Consider the following 19860-nt stretch of genomic DNA (forward strand, 5'->3'; position numbering starts at 1 on the left):
ATCTCAGATTCAATGATCTTGCTCCGTTCTATGCCATGATTATATTTCCATTGGATAACCGGTTTGGCAATTGGGTAACAAAGTAGTTGATGGTAAGATGAAGGGATTACTTTCGTCTTATGAAGCCAGTTTCTTCCCAGTATGGCGTTGTGTGGGGCTAGGTAATCCTGGGTAATCACTCCTAAGAGGATGCAATATTTATTTCCTAGATATCCTCATGGATTCTCCTAGTTTAATACGGTTTTTACTATTCTAAAAGATTATCTCCACGACTGGTATAAATACACCCCTCTAGGGTTTATCTCTGGTAACGCAATTTCTGCACACTTATTATCTTGCCTACTACTTGAGTCTTAATATTGCTTACTAACTTAACCGTCAAAGAGCCTTTGACCGACACACCTTCATCCCCAGACCCTAGACTCATTAATGGTTGTGTGCGCTTTTCTAGGTAAGCAGATTTGAGTATCTCCAACACTCATGGTGGTGCGCGAATTTGGTTCCAACAACCAATATTATTTCCAACTTTAACAATTATTATTAGGAGTAGAGTTTTATCATAAAATGTATTGATGATTAGGAGCATAATCTTCCATATATAAATTGTATATTATCTTGTCATAATTCCAATGTGGATGTCTATTCTCCAACAGCTTTAGGGCCTTTTCCAAGATTCAATGCTCTCAATATGTGTGTTTTTTGCAAAAAAGTATATATAATAGCAACACAATGGACAATGGAAAATAACATATGGATATACTTTTGATATAGAGCAAAACTACACACAATCAACCCGAGTAAAAAAAAGGGGCACAAAAACAAAGATCATCATGCTACGATCATAACAATCTTCTAAGAGCAACACTTTGACAAATGGAAGCAAAGCAAAACCCTGTTCAACCAATTCTAAAGCAGCAGCAACAACATTTCGGCATCAGCTAATGCTCTTTTCTGCTGAAGCCAATTTAGTTTTTGAGAGTTCAATCCCTTTGCTTTTTTAATCTCAAAATATCATAATGTTTTTGTTTTTTTTGAATAAAGCTTTAAGGTTATACAGAAGAGTACATAGTACATTCACAGATTCACTTGGTTTTGGAATGGAATGTTTTTAAAAATCCAAGTTATAGATAATGGCTATAAAATGTTGGTGGCCCCAAAAGGATACAGTGAGGGAAAGAATGAAAAAGATTTGGAAGAGATAGAGAGCAAAAGGGGGGGGGGGGTCACTTTAGCAGGCTCGCCCTTTCACTATGTCCAAGCTCATCTCACTTGGATCTGTTGCTTGCAATTCAAATGAAATGCCGTCCAATTCTCTCTTGAATCTGTCCTTGGAACTAGCATACACCATCTTCATCCTCACCTTTGATGAATCCGGTGACCTAATCCATGCCACAAAAACACATGTACAAGTATAGTTGTTTAGTGTTCAACAAAGTGCAAAAAGAAATGAAAAAAATTATTTGAACAGATATTGCAAAATTTCCCTAGAAAAATATTCACGTTAGAGTCATCGGAAAGAATATACTTGGAGGTCGTTTAGTACCTAAGATTGGCAACCAATCCAATCCAATCTTAGTCACTAAATGAGCCCTTATTATTAAGCTATATAACGCACATTGGTAATTTGAAATCAAGAGTGGTTGAATGAGTCATCCTTCAAAATACAACCTATTAGTAGTTGCATACAACTTTGTTTCTATAAGAGAGATTGATAACCATAATTGTATACAACTGGTTGTATGCATGGAAAAATTACTTTACAAACATGTGAGACTCGGCATGTTTATTCCCATTTGTTTTTCATGGGTGGCCTCATGCAAGTTATGCAACTAAGAAAGATAGTAAAGCATAGGCATAGCATATATGAATGACCATGGCATGTTTATTTTCAAGTTGATTTCTAAAAGAATACGAGGATGTGTAATGTTTGTGTGCAATTACTTACCATGCAATGAAGAAAATTTTGCTTTTCTGGCAGTTCTCTTCGGTTGTGAAATCGAAATCATAGACAGCATATCGACACTCATCAGCAGGAAAACTGGAGGTGAAATCATCATAGCTCTCACTAGGTTCCCCGAGCTTATCAACCACAATTTGTTGTTGCTCAATCTTGAACAGAATGAAGCGATAGCTCCTCTTTGCTTTTAGCTCCTTGAACCTCAGTTTGCAGTCATCGTGCACAGCCATTCCAGAAGCTGCATTGGCCTGCAGGATCCCATGCCATCATATATAAAAGCTATGTCATTAGTTCCAACCTCTAGTTAATTGGTGCATTATTATGCACTATAGATCATAAAATTATTACTCTATATAGATCGGTTTAAGAAATTTGTTTTCCCTATTTTGTTTGTATAAGTGAGTTCTAAGAGCAAAGCATCACACAAAAAACATTTTGTCGGATGTTAACATGGTGAATGTTCTCTTATTTGTTTGCACGTGTGATTCAGGTTGCGAATGTGACATGTAATATTATCATAAACCAATCTGGATCAAAATGAAGAAACTAACAAATTGGAGGGTAGCATGAAAAATTAAGCATCATCGTTACACAGCTCAATACAAACATAGTGCCTTTGGTTGAACTAATAAGAAATAAATCATCATATTTGACCCTACGATATTTATAAATTATCATAAATTGTAGAAACAAAAACAATAGAGAAGAGGATGCATACCATTTTATCTCCAATGAGAAAGGGCTTCTGAAATGTGAAAAAAGAGAGAGAAGGGAATTGGGGGCCTAAGAGAAAGGAAGTGGGGGCAAGAAGCAGAATGAGAGCCTATGGGGGCAAAAAAAGAGAAAATTGATCCTTGTTTTTGGGAGGTATGAGAGGTGGAGAAGTTGGAAATTAGGAGGCTAAGATAATGGAGGAGGAGAGAGTTTGGAGGAGAAAATTTGCTTCTTCTGCCGATTGTGTCCACAAGTCACTTTAGTCCTTCCATTCCACGTATTGTAACCTCAATTTGTTATGGCTTTTTGGGATAAATTCTATTGAATTTTCCTGTTTTAGGTCTAAAATGTTGTTTGATAATCAGGAAAGTTCTAAAGTGTTGAAATAACCTAAGTGTTGGATTTAATCCGACGATCTGATCATACGATCCATTTTATTTCCAAATACCCCTTCTTATGACCATGGTTATTGGTTTATAATTTTAAAAAAGACGTGGTAGAAATACTTAGGTTTAGATAGATGCTGTAGTAGGAGGGTATGTAAGTTATGGTAGTTGAATTTTATTTGGTTTCATGGTAAGTGATAATTAAAAATTCATAACATTTCTCTTTTCAATGTTGGAACCTGTTCGAAGTTTAAATCCTACCTCCCTGTTGATGAAATTATGTGGATAGCATCCATACAATTTGAAACTGTAAACTAACAGGGTACAAACTTTGTAATTAATTTATGCGCTTAATTTACATTGAATTTTCATTGCTAAAACAAAAAGTAATTTTGTAAGAAATTACAGGCGTTGCTGCTTAGAGAAATTTTCCCAGTACTTATCTTCCCACTGTTGCACTTGTGTAATTGAATTAATATTCCTCCTGTATAACTTTGCAAGAGCTCGGGGTTCATAGGGAGGAGGCATGGTGCAGGGGTCTGATGCTGATGGACTCTTAACCAATGATTCTGTCATAGACTTCTTTGGTGACTCATCTGCAGGACAAGCTATACTCTCCGAGCACAAATGTGTAGTGCCCTTGGGTATTCGTGGCTCAAATCTTAAGAGTTTAGCATATTCATTTAACAGATGAAACATGTAGTCATACACATAGTCCATCTTTAGCTCCTCCTGAATGAAGTTGCTTGCTGCTTTTCCAATTGCTTGTGCCTGTTCCAAAATCCATAAGTAACAGAAACCGTAGAGTATAAACTTCCAGAGTAATGCTAGAGTGATCACATTGTTGACCGCACCTCTATAAATGTTGCACAAATAGCTCTGCTCGGAGTTTAAAGAGGACAACACCATAAATTACGAACAAAATGGAAAGTAAATTAGAAAGTGGAGTCACCTTTTGTTTGTGGTTGTTGCCCCAATCCACAGCAAACTTAATGGATCTACATTTGTTTTCATGCCTTACAGGCCAGTAATGGTGCACTGGTTGCAGACCTCTTGTGAAGAAATCATAGTACTTCGGTTTTACCAGCAATGTTACTGAATCACAGGCTAGAATGTACTTCTCGCTCACAGACCATGCATAACCCTCAATATAGATCTTGTACCTGCATAAATCATGATAAAATGGAATGACGATTAAAGTGAAATTTAATTACCAAACAGGAGAATTTTATTTATATGTCTACAAGAAGTACCTGTGTGTGCATTGATCTGCTACATTTGATTGCTTGAAGCCTTGTTGAGATTCAAGAATCCAATCCTGAAATTATACCTAATTAGTTAGTAGATTTATTGGCTAATTGGGTTTTCAATCAAAAGTTAATGATGTTGATAACATATGCCATTTGTTTAAACAAAATTAGTTTTTAATGGTACCTGGATGAATAGGCGAGCATTCCAATCCTGTGTCCCTGAGACATTGCATTTGAGTAAGTCTTTCCTCGTATCAGAAACAAAGGGGTTTCCTTTCCAGTATGCATAAGGTTCTCTGTCCATCCATTTGATCCTTTGATTGCCTTTCTTGACATCTTTCAAAAAACCTTCCCATGGTTTTATGTTTATCTCATTCCTTAAAAAATTCATGCAGGCTATGAGTTACGAGAAAAAGTACTTTAAAACAAAATTGTAACATTCTCTTACCAGATATATAATATGTACGTTGTTAGACTGTGAATTTGTATGAATTTGGACCGACTGTTTGACATGACATTGTTCCAATAGAAGTTTCCCAACATTCAAATATAGCTAGAATAGTTACGTTGATGAATTATTAATTTAGTTTGTTTTTAGTCTTAATTTAAGTGGTCCTTAGAGGTTTGGTGCCCTATCATTTTCATGCAAGAAAGTAAACAAAAAAGTTAGGCCAAATTCCAAAATTTCAAACATACCAACCCCAGAAGGACCAATCAGGGAATACGATGTCCTTTGTCCATCTATCACCACAATACCGGAACAGTGGCGGTACCCGAGTCGAGTTCAGTCCGTGGTAGTCCCTCGATCGGATGACCGGCTGGTCATCACAGTCAAACATGAATTCCAAGTCAGGTAGTCTGCCAGGATACCTCCTAAGAAGCTGCAAAATGCCCCATATGGTAAAAACATCCCTTGTTTGTATGGACTGCTTGTACTTCTCAACATAAACCTTGCCCTTCACAATCACGAGCCTAAAATGTGCTGTCTTCTTTGCGTTCTCCACCATGTCCCTTGTGATTCCTGTGCGTTTCCATGGCATGAGATCCTGGTGGATGAACCGGAAATAATCCGGGCACAAAGGGTTTGGCGACGGGTCAAGTTCATCAGTATTGCTAAAGGTTGTAGGGTAGTTTGCTGGGCAGGTCTGAGTTTGGTTAGCATTGTTGCCAATGGAACAGTTGAGTGGGAATTCAACTGATTTAGGGGTTTTTTTAAACTTGTCGGAGACAACTATGGTTTGGTTTGTAGAACTACCAATCTGAAAATTGGACTGTATCATACAAAAACATGAAAATTATATGTCAAAACATGCATAGGCGGTTTAGGTAAAATTACTAGAACTATCAAGTGAGTAAGGCTTACAGTTTGAACCCAAAAGGAAGATAGAGTGGCCGAAGCAATGATGAATAGCCCCACGAAGAGAATAGTATTGGTTGCAACAGCAGCTGGTGCAGATCCCTTTAAACTTGTTCCCTGAAACTTGAAAGGTCTGGCAAAGCGATATCCACGCAACATTGGAACTAATAATAATTTTGTCGATCTATAGGTGACTTTGGAGTTCTGTAAGTCTGGAGCTTTAGTACTTCTTTGGATTCTTTTATTTTTATATTTAAATTTTTTTTCCTTCTAGTTGTGTACAGCACCAGAAAGTCCTCTCGCGTAATAATTCAATGGTGGCGATTCATATATGGTGCTTCTCCAACTGGTAATTGTGTAGATTAATTTCAAGTTGACGGGAAGAATTAATTAAAAAATAATAGAAAATTATGAAATGATGGAAGAATAACGAAGAAAAAGTAAAGTGGTAATCCGTCGGTGATAAGATTCTCTCCGGATTCTTTATGTGAGACCGATCGTCGCATCTTATTTGTTTATTGTATATGGTTAACTTTTGTTAGATATTATTTGTGTTTAATTTTAAATAAAAATTTTTAAATAATTTCTGACGACACGAAATAAAATAAACAAATATAATGTGAACACAGAATTCCGATGAGGTCCAAATCAGTCGGTCGGGTCTACTTGTTTATTAGTGGTGGAGCCAAAACGCATTTATGGAGTTATTACGTGGTTGGCACGTTGCCTTGCACTCTAATCAAAACCAGTAAAATACACAAATTAAGAATTTTAGGAATATAAAGATATGTATATGAAGGAATTTTAACGAAAAGTTTTTTATATTGTTTACTTTAACGAAAAATTATATTTTTATATTAAAATGTCAATTATGATACTATTTACTTTACCTTTTATTTTGTCATTATCTTTAAAACTCAAAGTTTTCAAGTCATTTTTATTAGTTTTTCAATATACGAAGGCTTAAGAATACAAGGATCTTTAATTGCATGTTTCCACCGTATGTGTATTGTTTATGTTTAAGAGCTGCAAGTAATTGTGACACTATAGTTGCGTTGTAAAAGTCTTTGTAAATATCTTCTAGTTTGTCAAAAAATATGATATCTGTGTGTTTTTTTTTTAATTCAAAAACTTCTTATTAATCCCAAAACATGGCAAGAAATGGAGGAGCCTGAACAGCAAAGACCAAGGGGCAATACAAAGAACAAAGCGGAGCACGGGAACAGTTTACACACAGAAGGGGGACCAACAATAATTAAAAGGCTCAAAACAAGAGAAGCAAATGACATAAAGATCAAAATGTTGCTTTCAATATTATCTGTCTTCGTAGGAAAAATGTGTAAAGGCAGAGACCTACCATGTGAGAGAGCAAGAATAACACAACTATTGGAGGTCAGGGTAAAGATTATTTAACTTCTTTTTACGGATTAAATTATATTAACAAATACGTTTTAATACGAACACATTTTAACCGTTAGATTGATGAGGTCGATCTTGATTAACATTTTCAACAGAGACTAGAGTTTAGATTTGTGAGTTACCGTTGAATTTGTTCGTATTGATCAATACAAAGTTACTATAGACGTGGTCTCTTATTACTATTTGCTTGAAGGATTTTGTGAGCAAAGGATCCAACACCAGCAACGACTCTAACTGGGCCAGAATTATGTTTCATATAGTAATGATGCTTACATGAAAATATATGTTCAACTTTATTTTTTTTTTTTGCTTTATGACAAAATCGCGTATAGAATTCTTCGACTTGGTCCCTCCATGGATGTGGAGATTGTTTGATTCGATGAGCCTCCAGATGAAATCGTTGATCTCCTGCAAGAAGATAGTTGTACATATTGGTAATGTAAGTGCATGACACATTTCAAACCTGTATTTCACATTGCTTGTCTTGGATTCGATTTTTGGGACTGGTGAATCACAAGATATGGTGACCTGGAGATGCTGAAGTGTCTCTTTAATTCATCCTGACCTCTGAAATGGTGGATTGTAGTAGCTTGGCCACTGTTGACTTTTGTATTTTAGGTAGGATCCCTAATTGATATGTAATCCCATGTAATCACTTGTAATTAGTTTTCTTTCCTTTTATGTTAGGGTTGTACACCTATAACTTCCTCTTATAGAGAAGAATATCATAATTCAAAGCATTCTGTTCTTGGCATCAGAGCCAGGTCGAAAAAAAGAAAAAAAAAAAAAACCCCCTATAGTTATGATAGCACTGTTGCGGCTTAGTTGTGTGTGGTGCGCCGACCTCGATCAACGAGCGACTGTTGTCGTTGCTACCCTCTGTGAATTTGAAACGAACAGCGAGCTACGCCGTCGTTGCTGACTCGAATTCATCGAATCATTTCACTTTCTGATTTGATCTGAAGCCGTGAAGGATTGCACAGATTGCAACCCAACGGACTTGTGTTGCTATGCCGTACCCGACTCAAGGTCCGACTGACCCAGGATTGCATGCCCGCTGCTCATCACATTCTTGTTGCACTGCTGCATAGACTACTACCGCACAACCGCTGTTTCTGACCCGCAGACCTGCTACACCATTAACTAGACCTCGATCGGACTCGCTTGCATCCGCATCTGCACCCAGATTTGTAGCCGCTGTTGCCCTACGTTGCTGCAGTCCAACCCGTTTGCATCTGGACCTTGTTCCTGCACTCGCACAGTTGCACCTTGTTTCTGCACTCGTGTTTTGTAGGTTCTTTCTGGAGCAGCCCACGTAGAAATGAGGGATAGAATGAAGGAAAAAAGAACAAATAGAAAAGGGAAAAAGGAAAAAGGGGAATTAGAATTGGTGGTGTTGAAAAAAGAAAAATTGGGCTATTTGATTAAGGCCCACAACAAAGAAAAATTGTGGCTTTTTTTTAGATTATTATTATTTGTAATTGTTGTTGGGCTATCCTTCTTGTTGGCCCGTGCAAATTGACACTTCTTGGGCTTAGTTTGCTTGGAAATTTGGGATTTATCAATCACCGAGTGACGTATTGAAGTTGCTTGGGAATGGCAGTCTGGACTTGTGATTCTGCTAATACAGGTAACAATGGTACGGCTTTAAAGGTTTCTACCTCTGTTACGAATAATACATGGATAATTGATTCTGATGCTACTGAACATATGACTTGTGATTCTAGACAGGTAGAAACCCTAAAACCATCCACCACAACTGTTGTCAGTGTCGCCAATGGTAATCCTGCCCCTGTTATCAGGGAAGGAACCGTCTCCCTTTCAGATACCCTTAGTCTTTATACCGTACTTGTTGTGCCTTCTCTTGACTATAATTTATTATCTGTTGCTCAAATAATTGTCGTCCTGCATTGTCTTGTGATTTTTTGGCCTTTTTTTGTGTTTTAAGGACATTCGGACTCGTAAGACGATTGGTTATGGTATTAGGAAAAGGAAGCTCTACTACTTGGAGCTGACATCAAGCAGTTCTTGAATGTTGACTCAAGCTCTTGCAGTGGACAGAAATCCGGGGGATAGGAATAAAGCTTCGGAGGTTTGGTTGTGGCATCGTCGACTTGGACATGCTTCTTTCGGCTATATACGGAGGTTGTTTCCTAGCTTATTTGTTAAGCATGATGTTTCTCGCTTTAAGTGTGGTGTTTGTGAACTAGCTAAAAGTCATCGTGCTTCGTTTCCATCCAGTTTGAATAAAAGTTATGTTCCATTTATGATAATTCATTCTGATGTTTGGTGTCCATCTAAAACTGCTACATTTGGTGGTGCTCATTGGTTCGTTACTTTTATTGATGACTGCACACGTATGACTTGGGTTTGTTTGATGAAATCCAAAGGTGAAGTTACTTCTTTGTTTCAACAGTTTTACAAAATGGTACAAGTACAATATAAGTCACAAATACAGGTTCTCAGGAGTGATAATGGTAGCGAATATGTTAACTTTGAACTTCGTGCCTTTCTTGATCATCATGGGATTGTTCATCAAACTACATGTCCATATACTCCACAACAAAATAGGGTTGCCGAACGCAAGAATCGTCAGCTTTTGGAGGTTGTTCGTGCCTCTTTACTCGAGGCTCGTCTCCCGTTATCCTATTGGGGAGAAGCTCTCACCTCCGCTGCGTATTTCATTAATCGTGTTCCATCCCAATCGGTTGATTTTCAGACACCCCTTCAGGCACCCCTTCAGGCACTTTCTTCACATGTTGATGCTCCTGCAGTCCCTAATCTTCCACCTCATGTGTTTGGTTGTGTGGCCTTCGTTCATCTTCATAAACAACAGTGAAGTAAGCTTGAACCTCAAGCCTTACGATGTGTGTTTGTGGGGTATGCATCAAGGCAGAAAGTATACCGTTGTTATCACCCACAGACGAATAAGTTGTTTGTCACTATGGATGTTGCGTTTCATGAGAATGATATGTACTTTGCCAATCCCGAGTCTTCACTTCAGGGGGAGAATCAGAAAGAAGTTCAAACTCTTGATTATACTATTCCAGATATAGATAAAGTGAATGATTTGGATTTAAGTGGTGATGTCTTGGAAATAAGTGGTGATCATTCACACGAAAATAATGATGTGAATGAATTGGAATTAAGTGGTAATGTCTTAGAGACAAATGGTGATCATTCACATGGAAACAATGTTGAAAATCTTGAAAGGGACGAGTCGACATCGCCAGATAACTCACTGCCTGATAGCTCACTGCCAGTTTCCTCACCACCGGACAACCCTGTGTCGCCAGCTACCTCACAGTCGATCTTAAGTCCCAATAACCATAATCAATCGTCCTCGATCCTGGATGCACCACCACCACGTCGTCTCCTTGATCGCATCAACCGAGGTATTCCTAAACTTATGAAGCCGATCCTAAATGCAAAACTAGGTATCCGATGAGTAAGCCCAACCCTGAGTCTAATGTGTTATACCCGTTAAGTAATTATGTGTCTACCAGTCACATGTCAGAATCAAATAAGTCGTTTGTGCATCAATTATCTACTGTATCTATTCCTAACAGTGTGCAGGAGGCTTTAACTGATCCACGTTGGCAAGTAGCAATGAATGAAGAGTTGAAGTCTTTGAAGAAGAATGCTACCTGGGAGATCACAGATTTGCCAGCTGGCAAGAAACCTGTGGGATGCAAATGGGTCTATACTGTGAAATACAAAGGAGATGGGATGGTGGATCGTTTCAAGGCAAGACTAGTAGCAAAAGGATATACTCAAAAATATGGAATTGACTACACAGATATATTTGCACCTGTAGCCAAGATCAACACAATTCGTGTTTTGTTGTCCTTAGCTGCAAATCTTAATTGGCCCTTACAACAGTTCGATGTGAAGAAGCCTTCTTGCATGGAGACTTGACAGAAGAGATTTATATGGATCTTCCACCGGGATGTAATGCTCCAGATAAATACAAAAGAAAAGTGTGCAGGTTGAAGAAATCCTTGTATGACTTGAAGCAGTCCCCTCGAGCATGGTTCGGAAGATTCACAAAATCTATGAGAGCATTTGGTTACAGACAAAGTAACTATGATCATACTTTGTTCCTGAAAAGACAGAATGGGAAGCTTACTACGCTTATTGTGTATGTAGACGATATGGTGGTAATAGGTAATGATCCGGAAGAACGTGCGGCCTTGCAAAGATACCTGTCTACAGAATTTGAAATAAAGGACCTTGGATCCCTGAAATATTTTTTAGGGATTGAGGTGTCGAGAAGCAGCTATGGAATTTTCTTGTCTCAGAGGAAGTATATTATTGATTTGTTGCACGAAACTGGCATGTCAGCTTGTCAGCCAATAGCTACACCATTAGAAGAAGGATTGAAGCTTAGTGTTGATCCTAATCAAGTACCAGTTGACAAAGGAAGATACTAAAGGTTAGTAGGCCGTTTGATGTATTTGGCACACATAAGACCGGACCTTGCTTATGCCTTGAGTGTAGTGAGTCAATACATGCATGATCCTGGAGAACAACATATGAATGCCGTGATGAGAATATTACGATATTTGAAGGGAAGTCTGAGCAAAGGAATTTTGTTTAAGAGGAATAATCACTTTAGTGTTGAAGGTTATACTGATGCAGACTGGGCAGGTTCCATTGATGATAGACGCTCAACATCAGGTTACTTTACGTTTGTTGGAGGTAACTTGGTTACATGGAGAAGTAAGAAACAGAATGTGGTTACCCGTTCCAGTGCAAAAGCAGAATACAGAGGTATGGCTTTGGAGATTTGTGAAATTTTGTGGCTTAAGTTTCTGTTAAACGATTTGGGTATACAACATGATCAACCCATGAAATTATTTTGTGATAATAAAGCTGCTCGTGACATTGCACATAATCCGGTACAACATGATAGAACAAAGCATGTTGAAGTTGATCGGTTCTTCATCAAAGAAAAATTGGAAGGGAAAATAATTGAAGTACCAGCGATAAGAACAGAAGATCAGTTGGCAGATATCCTCACAAAAGCTGTTTCGAGTCACAAGTTTTCAAGTTTCTTACACAAGTTGGGCATGAACGATATATATGCACCAACTTGAGGGGGAGTGTTGACTTTTGTATTTTAGGTAGGATCCCTAATTGATATGTAATCCCATGTAATCACTTGTAATTAGTTTTCTTTCCTTTTATGTTAGGGTTGTACACCTATTAGTTCCTCTTATAGAGAAGAATATCATAATTCAAAGCATTCTCTTCTACCATTACCTGGTCCCCTTTAAATATATAAAAATAAGATCTCTCGCAAGATTTTTTTATGAGACCCATTCAAAATCACCATATTTGTACAGAAGATTTGAATTTTTTTCTTACACACATTCATTTTCCTCATCAATAAGTGTCATACTACTTTAAAAATAGAGAAGTTTAAATATTCCGGATTAACCATGATTTCAACAATTTTTGTCCTGTAGTTGATCGTGATTTCAATTTCATTAGTCTCCCAGGATTCTTCCGAAGCCCTAGTGAGTTCTATATGGGCGTAAGGGTTCGTTTGTTTGGCCTCACTAAACTTTACTGGACTAAACTGACTTAGCCAAGATTAATAGTCCGTGTTTGGTGCGAGTAAGGACTAAGTTTGATAAGACTAAGTGTGACTTGTGTGGATTAACAGCTTCACTAAGTCATCCTAGTGAGACCCCTAAAAAACTAGGGGATTGCTACTCCCGTTTCCTTCATCTGCAACATGCCTCACCAATCTCAGTCATCCCTCAAACGCAGTCACCGACCCACCAAATCTTGCGTTCTCCTTCGTCTTGCAAGTTCATCGCATCTTGGTTAACGCCTTAAATCCATGCCCTACCCCTGATTCAGATGATCTGCACCGAAATTACTGATCTTAAAGTTCTTGTTGAGGCTCTGCCCTCCCAGCTTCATAAATATGACCAATTTTTGTTTGGTAAGTGGGTTAGGGATGAAGAATCCCTACCCAAATTAAGATTGAGGATGGTATTCATTTTACCATTTAATAACTCATAATCAGATTTTGTTAACTAAATATTTGCAACTCACCAATATAAAATAGACTCCTCAAGTATTTAAATATTATTTAATGGATGAAAACGGAAGAATTTATAATTCCGATACGAACATACTTTTGAATTCATTCAATTTGAATTGGCATTTTCTCCATCATAATTATAATCATAATTATTGTGAGGAAACATCCACAATAATTAGCCTCAGGCAGTTTATTTGTGAAACTCTATGTATAGCCAAAAAAGGATCACACCTAAAATCGGGGCAAGTTATAATTGTTCAAATTGACTATGTAGTAATAAGATTGGGAAGCCCTATTTAGCCACTCCAAGAGCAACTGTTCATGAACATTATGGAGAAATCCTTTCCGAAAGAGATACATTCGTTACATTTATAGATCATTGCCCATGTGGGTTATAAACAAAATTGGCAGATGAAAATGGTCATTCTTGGCAGAGAGAGAGAGAGAGAGAGAGAGAGAGAGAGAGAGAGACATGATGATGTGAGATTTTTTATTTATTGTTTTTAGGTTTAAATATTTTTTTAAATTACTAAAAAATGGTACTTTATTTTTGGGTATTTTAATCCACGGCTAGTACGATACTGCACCAAATGTTTCACTACTTTATCCTACGTAACCTAAGCCAAGCCAATTCAGCTTAATCTTTGAAACTAGTCCAGTCCAAGATAGTACTAGTTATTTGTTTGGCCAACTCATTACCTATCATGGCAGTTTGGTTTCTATTTGGTTCTAAGCCCCCCCCCCCCCTTTTTCTTTTTATCATACTGTGTAAACACAAGTATAATTTGAGGATGTTAGGCCATCTCCAACCAAAGTAGGGCCAAAGGGCTTCCTTTAGCCTTATAGTTCTCCAAGAAATTAATATTTTAATGAACAGTTGTGACAATTCGTCCCTAATTTTATAATTTTATTACTTTTAAATGAGTGATTTGACGAAAATGCTCCTAGAGGCAAGGATCTTGACTCCCATTGACCATTGGTTAGAGGGACGTAGGGCTCATTGTTTTAGAGTATTTGCGTAGTTCTCGACGATACGAACGCATGGGTGTAAGTTGAATTGAATTTGAAGCTAAAACGAAGATTTTACGGAACTTAGAACGATAGGGGCATTTTGGGCAATTTCCGCATTGGAGATATTTCTACATTTTGGACTACGCTTGCGCTGACACATGGCAAGATTCCCCATTTTTCTGGGGGTTTCCTTTTCTGTCCCATGATATCTCTCTCACACTCTTTATTTTTTCTTCTTCTTCCACTCTCACTCACCTTTACTCCTTCTCCTCATCTTTTGCCGAGACACACACACACCCACACCTCTACACTTGCAACCACAACAAGGTAACACCCCTACCATCATCCCTTGTAATCCTTGTGAGGCATTGGACCTCGAAAATAGGAGAAAAGTACCATGAAAACTACCTCCCCGCACTACATAGTACCATCACTGTGCATCACTCTTCTCTGGTGAATTTTGACCATTTCCGGCCAAGGTAAGACTCAAAATTGGTCCCTATCATTGTAGATCATGTCTAGGTTCATGATTGGTAAGTTTTTGGGTGGTTTTGATGGTGTAGGAGCTCGGAAAACACAAAGGAAGGTCACTGTTCATTCTGGAAATTTCCAATCCGTGGTCGTTTGGCCACTTTCCAGCCATTTTTTCGGCCAACTCCAATCTCCATTGGGCCTCCTAAAGGTATGAATCTCTTCTCTACATTTCTAACTTTAAAATGGTTTTTAATCATCAAGTTTGGTTAAGTATCGGACTAGAAATTAGTTATGAAAGTTGGGAAGAAATTTCCAGATTCTGGAAATTTTGGCCATGACCATTTGACCATGTTGAGGCCATTTTTCTGGCCAACACCGACATAAACTCGACTCCAATATGATATGGACTTGTTCTCTACATTTCTAGCTTTAATATGGCTCTTGAATCATCGAATTTGATTGAGAATTGAGCTAGAAATTAGCTCTCGAAGTTGGGATGAAAATTCCCAGATTCTATAAAACATGGACCAGTGGCCATTTTGCCACTTTCAGACCATTTCCCCGGTCAACTCCAGCCACTATTCAACTTTAAACTGGTACAAACATGTTCCCCACATTTCTAGCTTCTAGTTGGCTTTTGAATAAGGGAACTTTAACGAAAAGCACCCGGTACTGTTCACTTTAACGAAAAACCATATTTTTACACTAAAAAGTCAATCCTGGTACTATTCACTTTACCCTTTATTTTGTCCTTATCATTAAAACTCAAAATTTTCAAGCCCTTTTCATTAGTTTTCCTTTTGAATAATTGAATTTGGTTGAAAATTGACTTGAAATGAGCTCATAAAGTTAGGGAAAAAACACGAAATAAAATCTAGAAAACTCATTTATATGTTAATATGTTATACATAATTATATAATGGTTTTGTTTCTAGGTGAAGCGCATTGCAAGGATCTTCGAAGCTCGCGAGGCAGGTTCGACCCGATGTCATGTTCTGTGAGTAGGCATTTGTTTTCTATATATACATATATATAGTTTCCAGAAACGTTTTTATATGGAACTATGCTTGCTCGCAATGTCGTAAATAAGTTACATTTTAAATATTGCATTGTTACATTTGTGAATTGTTTTGTGTGATGCTGTGGAGACTCAGGTAAGCTTCAGGTGAGTATTATGTGATTGAATGGGTTGTATTGCATTGGTATGCACACATTTATTTAGAGCTCATCATGGCTGCACCCCGGTATAAGTGCTCCCGCCCGAGGCTAGGGCCAGCTTTTAGGTGATTATTCACCTCTTGCACCGCATGCTCACCTTGGATCCAAGTCTGGTGCCAGCCTGTCGTACAGACCACAATAGGTGGTTCCGACTCGAGGTGACCCGTGAATTATCGCACAGCCTTTACGTGGTCGTATCACTTGAGCATACATATATATACCTAGGTCACACTAGGTGACTCTGACTCGTCTGCTAGCCTAGATTGATGAGTTATAGGTCCAGTTATACAGGTCATGTTAGGTGACTCTAACTGGCATACTATTTTATATTGGTTTCACACCTGGCTTACAGTTATTATTGCTGAGATATTATGACATGGCATACTTCAGTTTTCGCTGCTCTTGTGCATTGGTTTTCATACTTACGTAGTAGTAATTTCTGGAAACTATACGGGTTTTACAGTGAGGGGTTAGTACTTTCAGAAAAGAGAAATGTGTTTTCTAAAGCTTTGTTTTTGCCCAGTCACCCTTCTGTTTTTCGCCTCTCCAGGTTCTAGTAGTAGAGCTTTTGTGCCGACGAGTAATATTGGCAAATCTTGGTGCAGATGAATACCTTCGATGGTATAATTCTCACCTTATTATATTGTACTTTACTTATGCTCTGACGTCATGTGTGAGATGGGTTCAATCCCGCTCAACAACGCACTCTTATATTTAGGCACTTTTAGGTTTAAATTTATTCACATCTTCCACACAACTACACTTCATGGCTTCATCACCTTCTAGGTGTCGGCCAACACAACTAGATTCGGAGTTCTAGTGGACATTCCGGGTCGGGGTATGTCAACAGTGCCACATCATATTTCTTACCATCTCCAACCGAGGGGGCCAAAGGCCCATAGGCCAAACATAGCCCTATGACAAAAAAACATCTCCAACCGAAGGGACCAAAGGGTCATAGGCCAAACATAATTTATTATTTTAATTGAATTAATATGGTTACTTAAATTAAACTACCTCAATAATTTTTCGAGATGTAATCTCAATAACTTTTCGGATAGGATTTCGAGTGATACATGTCATTAAAGTGAGTAACTCTCTAGATTTCTTGTCGATATGTATTCTCAATAATTTTTCAGATAGGATTTCAAGTGCCAAGTGTAATATGTGAGTAACTCTCCATATTTCTTGTCGATATGTAATTCAAAAAATTTTCGGACATAATTTCGAGTGCCATATGTCAATATGTGAGTAACTCTCCAGATTTCTTGTCTATATGTAATCTTAATAATTTTTTGGATAGTATTTCGAGTGCCACGTGTCGATATGTGAGTAACTCTCTAAATTTCTTGTCAATATGTAATCTTAATAACTTTTCGGATAGGATTTTGAGTGCCACGTGTCGAGATGTAATTGGTTGTACGAATTTTAGATAGGATTTTTATCTGCGTGACACTTCTTATCTTCGGCTTCCAATGTCCATAAATAGGGTGGATATTGGGCTATAATTCACACACCTTCATCTTTGCCTTCTCCAATATGTCTTTCAATTCAAGTTTGTAATGAATTCCAATTTTGGATCCTCTTCGCATTCCAACTGGGGGTCCTTAACCAATTCCAATTGGGAGTCTGATGAAGAAGATGAAGCATGGTGCAACACAACATATATGGCAACAATGGCTGGGGTCATGGCGTGTGAGCCAACTAAAGAACAACCTCAATGGGGTGGCTTTGTTGCTGGTCATTCTTACAAACCACGAAATAGAGAGATGTCGTATGAGATTTTGATGAACAACTACTTTAACCCCAACTCGGTGTACACAGAAAAGTATTTTAGACATCACTTTTAGATGAAGCGTCATGTATTCGAGCGCTTACTTCATAATGTCCAACATGTCAATCTATACTTTCGACAGAAGCTGGACAGAACAAGCCGCCCTGGTTTCTCACTTCATTAAAAGGTTATTATTGCACTCTGAATGTTAACCTATGCCTTCCCAACTGATGCAATGGAAGATACATATGGTATGTCTGAGTCCACATGCTTTGATAATCTTGCTAAATTCTATCACATAGTTGTTCAGATTTACAAAGAAGAGTACCTCTGTGAACCAAATGAAGCATATCTGGATCGGTTCTTTCGCAAAGCTGAAGATCGTGGTTTTTCAGGCATGATAGGGTCATTAGTTGCATGCATTGGCAGTGGAAGAACTGTCTAACAGGATGGCAATAAGGTTTTAGTGGAAGATCGAGAAAGCCAGCTATTGTGTTAGAGGCAGTTGCCTCTTTTAACACATGGATCTGACATGCTTTATTTAGAGTCCCAGGATTCTAAAATGACATTATAGTACTTAGACGTTCACCCCTCTTCAATAACCTGACGAAGGGTAAATCATTTCAACTTGACTACTACATCAACGGGCATCAGTACAATATGGGGTATTACTTGGCATATGACATCTACCCAAAGTGGACGACACTTGTCCAAGCAATTGCAAACCTTGTGGATGATGCCCAAATGTGGTTTACCTTACACCAAGAGGCATTCCAGAAAGATGTTGAGAGAGCTTTTGATATTCGACAAGCATAGTGGAAGATCATTAAGGAACCAACAAGAAGGTGAAGTCAAGATAAATTGAACTCCATCATGATGTTGTGCATCATATTACACAACATGATTATGGAGGATGAGCGAGATGGCTATATTGATGGATAGTCTGATGATGACCAAGATGATCCAAATAGGTTAAGGAGGGCTCGTGCAAAATAGATGATGGGCCTAATTTTCCTTTGGATCCAAGAATAGGTAATATTTGTTTAAATGAGTACATGAGGCGTCATAGGATGATACGTTCACGTGCCACAAACAAGTATCTACAACATGATCTTGTTGCACATCATTGGGACAAAAGAAGCATGGAGTAGGCGTTTAAGTTTTATGATGTTAAATGTTTTTTTTTTTTTTTAATGTTGCTTATGTTTCATGTTTAAGTTTGAATAACTTCCCCAAGTAGTACTAGGGTGGAAATTGTGTTCTTTAATGTTGTTTAATATTGTTTAATGTTGTTTAAAGTTGTTTAAGTTTAATGTTATGTAATGTTGTTTAATATTGTTTAATGTTGTTTATTAATGGCTTAGGTAGTTATACGAAAAAAATTAGAATTTTTATTTTTATTTTTTTAAAATTGTCCCAAAAAAAAATTCAAATCCAACAGTAACCTGCGTTAGCATGACACCAGGTAGCCATTGGATTTGAACCATTGAGCCGCCTTAGGGCTGGCTGGGTGGTTCGGGCCAGTTGGTTGGCTTGATTGCACAATTTTGGCATGTGGGCTCACGAGCCCTTTGGCCTAGCCCTTGGTTGGATACGGTATTCGTATCATTTCGGGCTATTTTTAGCCCTATGGTCCTTTGACCGGATCGGTTGGAGATGGCCTTAGAGACCTAATGCAAATCCCCCATGTAAGCAGTGGCGAAGCCAGGATTTGCCGAGGGGAGGGGCGAAATTCAAAAGAGTGTAAGGTTCAATCGAAGCGGTTGCTTTCACATTGGAGAGTGCAAAGTTTTTAGTCAATATTCATAACAGAAAACAGTCTCTTCACCAAAACAGTTGTAAGTGGTAATATCAAATTCATTTAAGAAACTTAAATTGGTTAGGATTAGATTCTAAAAAAATTTAGGCGCTAGTCAGGCAGCAGACTGGAGCCTAACAGCTAGGCGCCTAGGCAAGATTTAGGTAGGAGTCTAGATGAATTTAAAAAAAATTCTTTTATCGTAAAATAAGCATTAAACAATATTTACATTATTTTTAAAAAATTAAGACAATATTTATAAATAATGTAATAATAATTAAAAAGAGAGAAATGGGTTAACAAACCACAAAAAAAGGTGAGGTCAGAAGATTAAAAAAATGACAATATAACAGGTGGCCTAATAACATTATAACACATGTCTATTTAATATTTTCCCAAGGATAATACTTGGGTACTCAACAGTGAGTACCTAATTTCACTGAC

At 37.8% G+C, this 19860-nt stretch overlaps 3 protein-coding genes across 3 annotated transcripts; 1 reads left to right on the top strand and 2 right to left on the bottom strand.

Annotated features, from left to right (window-relative positions):
• Nucleotides 1–737: 737 nt before the first annotated feature.
• LOC126627060 (actin-depolymerizing factor 7-like) lies at nt 738–2839 on the bottom strand. Its single transcript, XM_050296481.1, has 3 exons — nt 2676–2839; nt 1946–2205; nt 738–1379 (listed from the first exon to the last, which is right to left on the bottom strand). Exons 1-3 carry the CDS (start codon nt 2676–2678, stop codon nt 1229–1231), a joined length of 414 nt encoding a protein of 137 aa, XP_050152438.1. The 5' UTR covers nt 2679–2839; the 3' UTR covers nt 738–1228.
• A 464-nt stretch (nt 2840–3303) lies between these two features.
• On the bottom strand, nt 3304–6038 carry LOC126627059 (uncharacterized). The gene is made up of 6 exons (XM_050296480.1): nt 5671–6038; nt 5004–5578; nt 4492–4684; nt 4311–4375; nt 4010–4220; nt 3304–3828 (listed from the first exon to the last, which is right to left on the bottom strand). Exons 1-6 carry the CDS (start codon nt 5821–5823, stop codon nt 3460–3462), a joined length of 1566 nt encoding a protein of 521 aa, XP_050152437.1. The 5' UTR covers nt 5824–6038; the 3' UTR covers nt 3304–3459.
• Nucleotides 6039–11594: 5556 nt separating this feature from the next.
• Nucleotides 11595–15751, top strand: LOC126625495 (uncharacterized). The gene is made up of 4 exons (XM_050294574.1): nt 11595–11856; nt 14319–14631; nt 14716–14834; nt 15562–15751. The coding sequence occupies exons 1-4, from the start codon at nt 11595–11597 to the stop codon at nt 15660–15662; spliced, it is 795 nt and encodes a 264-aa protein (XP_050150531.1). The 3' UTR covers nt 15663–15751.
• Nucleotides 15752–19860: the final 4109 nt, after the last annotated feature.

Source organism: Malus sylvestris, chromosome 6 (assembly GCF_916048215.2).
Source record: "Malus sylvestris chromosome 6, drMalSylv7.2, whole genome shotgun sequence".
Taxonomy (NCBI): domain Eukaryota; kingdom Viridiplantae; phylum Streptophyta; class Magnoliopsida; order Rosales; family Rosaceae; genus Malus; species Malus sylvestris.

Coding starts and splice junctions, on each gene's coding strand:
- LOC126627060 (XM_050296481.1), bottom strand. Junction 1,380..1,945: donor AAAATTTTCTTCATTGCATG/GTAAGTAATTGC, acceptor GGCATGGATTAG/GTCACCGGATTCATCAAAGG.
- LOC126627059 (XM_050296480.1), bottom strand. CDS start 5,823: ATGTTGCGTGGATATCGCTTTGCCAGACCTTTCAAGTTTCAGGGAACA. Junction 4,685..5,003: donor GATTGGTCCTTCTGGGGTTG/GTATGTTTGAAA, acceptor GAATTTTTTAAG/GAATGAGATAAACATAAAAC. Junction 4,376..4,491: donor ATGCTCGCCTATTCATCCAG/GTACCATTAAAA, acceptor GTATAATTTCAG/GATTGGATTCTTGAATCTCA.
- LOC126625495 (XM_050294574.1), top strand. CDS start 11,595: ATGCATGATCCTGGAGAACAACATATGAATGCCGTGATGAGAATATTA. Junction 11,857..14,318: donor TGCAAAAGCAGAATACAGAG/GTATGGCTTTGG, acceptor ACACATGGCAAG/ATTCCCCATTTTTCTGGGGG. Junction 14,632..14,715: donor TTTGACCATTTCCGGCCAAG/GTAAGACTCAAA, acceptor TTGATGGTGTAG/GAGCTCGGAAAACACAAAGG.